Here is a 6,174-nt window from a genome sequence, read left to right as displayed (position 1 = left end):
GTTTTTGTTTCTTGGAATCAGTTCATGAGACTAGAGACAAACAGTGTACTAGTTTAATGAAACATCAGTTGTCAACTGATGTGAAGACAGAAAAACAAAAACAATACCAGCAACTCATAACCCACACAACCACAAAACTAGTGATGAGACCACATTTTCACATTTTCACCTTGTTTGGCTTGAACTGTGCCCTTAAAATCTTGGATATATGTCTTCGCGTTTCACACGATTCTTCCCTCCAAGATAGTTATCTATTGAGTGGCATTTTCAATGAAATTCCACCACCTAACTTTTAGCCTTTGGATCTCTGCAGAGTGTTCTTATTCATTAGGCTGGAAATAAAGATTGGTGTCTACTAGTTAAGACCATGGATTCTGTCATCAAACAGATCTGGGTTCGTATCACAACCTTGAAATCCCTGTGTGTGACCTTGGGCATGTGTCTTAACTTGGAAGCCTTAGTTTCTCCATCTGTGAGATGGAAAAAATAGCACCTACTTTGTATGAATATTAGAGTGAAATAAAAGACTGTTTTTACAGTGATGACATCGTTGCCAGTACATAGTAAACCAGTTGCCAGTGAGTCAGTCCTAACTTACCTGACTCCAGGTGACTTCATGTGTGTCCTAGCAGAACTGTGCTCCATAGCTCTTCCAAGGGCTGATATTTCAGAAGCAGGTCACCAGTCCTTTCTTTCAAGGAAACTCTGGGTGGGCTTGAACTGCCAATCTATTGGTTAGCAGATGAGTGCATTGCCCATTTGCACCACCCCGGGACTCCATGGCATAATAATTGCTCAATAAATGTCCTTCATCGTCATCTTTGCCATACGCCTGTAGAGTATCCTAACCAAGCTGTATCTCCTAACCAAGCGCCAGCTCTTCTAATGTCTTCTGCCTGCCTCTCAGGATTCAGCATTCCTTTTCCAAACTTCACCCTTGATGAATGGGCATGAGCCTCCATGGTACTCTATGCTGAGACAGAAACTGATAAGGAAAAGATTGCATTGAGATGCAAAAGTAAGGCAGACTCTCCTTTGCTTCTCTCATCTTTAGTTGCCTTTTAGCCACATCGTCCTGAAAGGCCAGGTAAAGAAAACAAACCCATGGGTGTAAGAAGTCACGTCTCCTATTGCCGTTGATGGATATTTGCCCATTAATTCCCTTTGCACTGCTCTCTCATGCCTTCATTTTCCCTATGCAATTATAGCTCCTAAATCCTTTCAGAGAAGGGCAAGCATGCATTCCCCAACAGCATTTTGCATCTACAAATCAAACGTATAATTGGCATCTCATGACGGGAACCTACAAATCACAGTGCATTTGAAATTACAGGCCCAAGATCGAGAGGCCATTGCCAGCCTTGTCTAGAGAGGTCTTCATAAACCCGTTTGAGAATAATAGGATAGTCCCCAAATATCCCATTCTAACACCATTTGCTATTATTTTTAAATCATTGTATTTGCTGAGCTTACATAATTTTTCAGCTCTCAATGAAAGATTCTATTCACATCCTCCATAATCTCTCTTCCCACCGTGCAACTCTCTACAAATAAAAATGTTATAACAAAAAGACGGTGGCTATCAAAAATATACTGGTCGTGCATCCAAATTACTTTTGAGTACTCAGGACTGATTTATTAGATGATTATATGCCAATATATCCAAGTGTCTTAGAAAATCTCACCATCGAGATGCCAAGGGTCAAGTCTTGGTTTCCTTATTAACCAACCTCCATCCCCACAGAGATGTGATTTTAATGGGAATTTAAATTTCAATCCAGCTTTCCTGGAAATCAGACACATGAATGTAATGTCGGTCCCATTACAGGAAGATTAGAGAGATATTCCTTAAACATGAAGATTATTATCTTGGGATTCTGGGCATTTATAAAGAATTATGAGTCCTGCCAATTTAAAAGAGTGAGAAAAAAAAAAAAAAAAAGAAGAAAGAAAGAAAGAAAGGCAGTAAAAAGCATAAAAATATCATTTGGCTTTTTCCTCTTTCTAATGCTCAGCGTTCATAAAAGGTATAGATTAAATTGGTATGCAGTTGGGTATGGGAAGCACTTAGTGCCATGGATTATGTGACCTGCTACTGTTATTGCATCTCTTCTTTTCTTGCAGGCTATGCCCAAGAGGAACAGCTGAAGGAAGAGGAGGAAATCAAAGAGGAAGAGGAGGAGGAGGAAGACAATAGTTCAGTGGCTCAACTTCAGGGAAGCAATGACACAGGGACAGACGAGGAGCTAGAAACTGGCCCAGAGCAGAAAGGCTGCTTCAGCTACCAGAATTCTCCCAGAAGCCATTTGTCCAACCAGGATGCCGAGAATGAATCCCTGCTCAGCGATGCCAGCGACCAGGTGTCGGACATCAAGAGCATCTGTGGCCGAGATGCCTCCGACAAGAAAGCAAATGTTCATCCCAAACTTCCGAAGGAAACGCACAACTGCATGGATAAAATGACCGCTGTCTATGCCAACATCTTGTCCGACTCCTATTGGTCAGGCTTGGGCCTTGGCTTCAAGCTGTCCAGTAGCGAGAGGCGGAATTGTGACACCCGAAATGGCAGCAACAAGAGTGATTTTGATTGGCACCAAGATGCTCTGTCCAAAAGCTTGCAGCAGAATTTGCCTTCCCGATCTGTCTCTAAGCCCAGCCTGTTCAGCTCGGTCCAGTTGTACCGGCAGAATAGTAAGATGTGTGGAACTGTTTTCACAGGGGCCAGCAGATTCCGGTGCCGGCAATGCAGTGCTGCGTATGACACGTTAGTTGAATTGACCGTGCACATGAATGAAACCGGTCACTATCAAGATGACAACCGCAAAAAGGACAAGCTGAGACCCACAAGTTACTCAAAACCCCGGAAAAGGGCATTCCAGGACATGGACAAGGAGGATGCACAAAAGGTTCTGAAATGTATGTTTTGTGGCGACTCCTTTGATTCCCTCCAAGACTTGAGTGTCCACATGATCAAAACAAAACATTACCAAAAAGTGCCTTTGAAGGAGCCCGTACCAACCATTTCGTCAAAAATGGTCACCCCGGCCAAGAAACGTGTTTTTGATGTCAATCGACCATGCTCCCCTGATTCAACCACAGGGTCCTTTGCTGATTCGTTTTCTGCTCAGAAAAACACCAACTTGCAGCTCTCTTCCAACAATCGTTACGGCTACCAAAATGGTGCCAGCTACACCTGGCAGTTTGAGGCCTGTAAGTCTCAGATCCTAAAGTGTATGGAGTGTGGGAGTTCCCATGACACCCTGCAGCAACTCACCACCCATATGATGGTCACTGGCCACTTTCTGAAAGTCACCAGCTCGGCCTCCAAGAAAGGGAAGCAGCTGGTATTAGACCCGCTGGCGGTAGAGAAGATGCAATCCTTATGTGATCCTCCAAACAGTGATTCTGGGGCTCCCAAGCCGTCAAGTAACTCTGTTCTAGACTGCACCACCTCCACAACGGAGGTGAAGAAGGAGAGTAAAAAAGAAAAGTCCGAGGAGGCAAACAAGGATAAGAATGTTGTGAAAAGCGAGGAATACGAAGATTCTCTGCAAAAACCCTTAGACCCTACAATAAAGTATCAATATCTAAGGGAGGAAGATTTAGAAGATGGCTCAAAAGGTGGAGGGGACATTTTGAAGTCATTGGAAAATACCGTCACCACAGCCATCAACAAAGCTCAAAATGGAGCTCCGAGCTGGAGTGCGTACCCAAGCATCCACGCCGCCTACCAGCTGTCAGAAACCACCAAGCCCTCTTTGCCGATGGGCTCCCAAGTCCTGCAGATTCGACCTAATCTCACCAACAAGTTAAGGCCAATTGCACCAAAGTGGAAGGTCATGCCACTTGTCTCTGTGCCCACAAACCTGGCTCCATGTGCTCAAGTGAAGAAGGAGCTGGGAGACAAAGACGAAGTCTTGAAGGACTGTGGGAAGGAAAGTCCCCACGAAGAAGCATCGTCTATTAGCCACTGTGAAGCGGAAACTTTCACCAAGAGTGAGCCCCCTTCAGAGTCCAAAAAGACTGAACCGTGTCCCCAAAAGGAGGAGGACAAGCTGATGAAAGAGGGCGGTGAGAAGGAGAAACTGCAGCTCTTGGAGTCCACATCTCTTAGCAATGGCTGCGCCCTCACCAACCACACTTCGGCCCTGCCCTGCATCAACCCACTCAGTGCCCTGCAGTCCGTCTTGAACAACCACCTGGGCAAAGCCACAGAGCCTCTGCGCTCTCCTTCCTGTTCCAGCCCCAGCTCAAGCACAATTTCCATGTTTCACAAGTCAAATCTCAATGCCATGGACAAGCCGGCATTGAGTCCTGCCTCCTCCAGGCCAGCCAGTATGTCCAGGCGCTACCTGTTTGAGAACAATGACCAGCCCATTGACCTCACCAAGTCCAAAACTAAGAAAGCAGAGTCCTCGCAAGCACAATCCTGCACATCTCCACCTCAGAAGCACGCTCTGTCTGACATCGCCGACATGGTCAAAGTCCTCCCAAAAGCAACCACCCCAAAGCCCCCCGTCTCCTCCAGGGTCCCTCCAATGAAGTTGGAAATGGATGTCAGGCGCTTTGAGGATGTGTCCAGCGAAGTCTCAACTTTGCATAAAAGAAAAGGCAGGCAGTCCAACTGGAACCCTCAGCATCTCCTCATCTTGCAAGCTCAGTTTGCCTCGAGCCTCTTCCAGACGTCAGAAGGCAAGTACCTGTTGTCTGACTTGGGCCCCCAAGAACGTATGCAAATCTCAAAGTTTACTGGACTCTCCATGACCACCATTAGCCACTGGCTGGCCAATGTCAAATACCAACTTAGGAAAACAGGTGGGACAAAATTTCTGAAAAACATGGACAAAGGACACCCCATCTTTTATTGTAGTGACTGTGCCTCCCAGTTTAGAACCCCTCCTACCTACATCAGCCACTTAGAATCTCACCTAGGTTTCCAAATGAAGGACATGAACCGCATGGCCGTGGAACAGCAAAGCAAAGTCGAGCAAGACGTCTCCCGGGTGTCATCGGCTCAAAGGTCTCCGGAAACAATTGCTGGCGAAGAGGATACAGACTCTAAATTCAAGTGTAAGTTGTGTTGTCGGACATTTGTGAGCAAACACGCAGTCAAACTCCACCTAAGCAAAACTCACAGCAAGTCACCCGAACACCATTCCCAGTTTGTAACAGACGTGGATGAAGAATAGCCCTGCAGGTATGGGTTTGCTCCCAGGTGACTGGGACAGTGGCCTTGTGAGGCGCTTCTCCAAGGGAGACGTGTCTGCTTACAGGCACCTGACGTCTCCCACTACCAAACAGGACAGTAATTTGCTGGAATAGGACTTATTTTTATGACAGACCAGAACATGAGAAGCAAGTCCTTAGCGATCCCCTCCACTTCTCCAGTTTACAGTTGGGGGAGTAGAATCCAATGGGCTTAGACAGACCAAGTTCATAGGTTACTGCTTCTTCTAGGCCTTCAAGATACATATTCCCCTAATTGTCCCAGGCCCAACCTCCAAGGTCCACTCAACCAAGGTTTCACCTCATTTTAATGACTAGATAGTAACTTCTCTCCCCATTCCACTTCACCAGCCCACCTTCCCACAGCAACGTTAATGGCTTAAAAAGTGATAACCAGGTAAACACCAGAACATAGATTGGAGATTATTACCAACAGTCATATACAGAGATTTGTTTAACCAGCTCATGAATAGCTTAATGTTGTCTTTATTATTATTACTTGTAATGAATGCTTTTTGCAACCTCCTTTCACCCCTCACCCTTTGTTTATATCTTACAGTAAATTCCCTGTAAGGGAATTACAGAAAAACAATATATATATATATATATATTCTTCTCTGCAGAACACTGAAATGAAAAGAGCGGGAGCTCATTTTCTCCTCTCATATTTTGGTTTTCACATAGACTAATATCAAGAGTCCCCTCTTAACAAAGAGAACTGCCGCGCATGCCTTTGTGATGGTATTCCACATAAAGAAGCAAATGGTTTTCTGAATATCTATGTGCGGATACACACAGGAGACCTCAGTCTCAAGATCATTGTCGCCTTGTATCATAGAAGTTCTACACCTGTCTTGTCACCTGTATCCAGATCACTTACATCAGCCCCAGAAAAGAGGACAGAGGCTAAGGTCAAATGTCCTAGGCAGAATGATCAGACCAGCCATT

At 45.2% G+C, this 6,174-nt stretch overlaps 1 protein-coding gene across 1 annotated transcript; it reads left to right on the top strand.

Annotated features, from left to right (window-relative positions):
* The first annotated feature begins 367 nt into the window (after nucleotides 1-367).
* Nucleotides 368-5,192, top strand: TSHZ2 (teashirt zinc finger homeobox 2). Its single transcript, XM_006839323.1, is given in 3 exon segments — nucleotides 368-394; nucleotides 2,072-2,118; nucleotides 2,120-5,192. Coding segments are annotated over 3 exon segments (3,144 nt in total). The 3' UTR covers nucleotides 5,190-5,192.
* The last annotated feature ends 982 nt before the right edge of the window (nucleotides 5,193-6,174 follow it).

This window comes from Chrysochloris asiatica, unplaced genomic scaffold (assembly GCF_000296735.1).
Source record: "Chrysochloris asiatica unplaced genomic scaffold, ChrAsi1.0 scaffold00023, whole genome shotgun sequence".
NCBI lineage: Eukaryota > Metazoa > Chordata > Mammalia > Afrosoricida > Chrysochloridae > Chrysochloris > Chrysochloris asiatica.
Note: the sequence above shows the minus strand (reverse complement) of the source record. Positions and strands in the feature narration are given on the sequence as shown.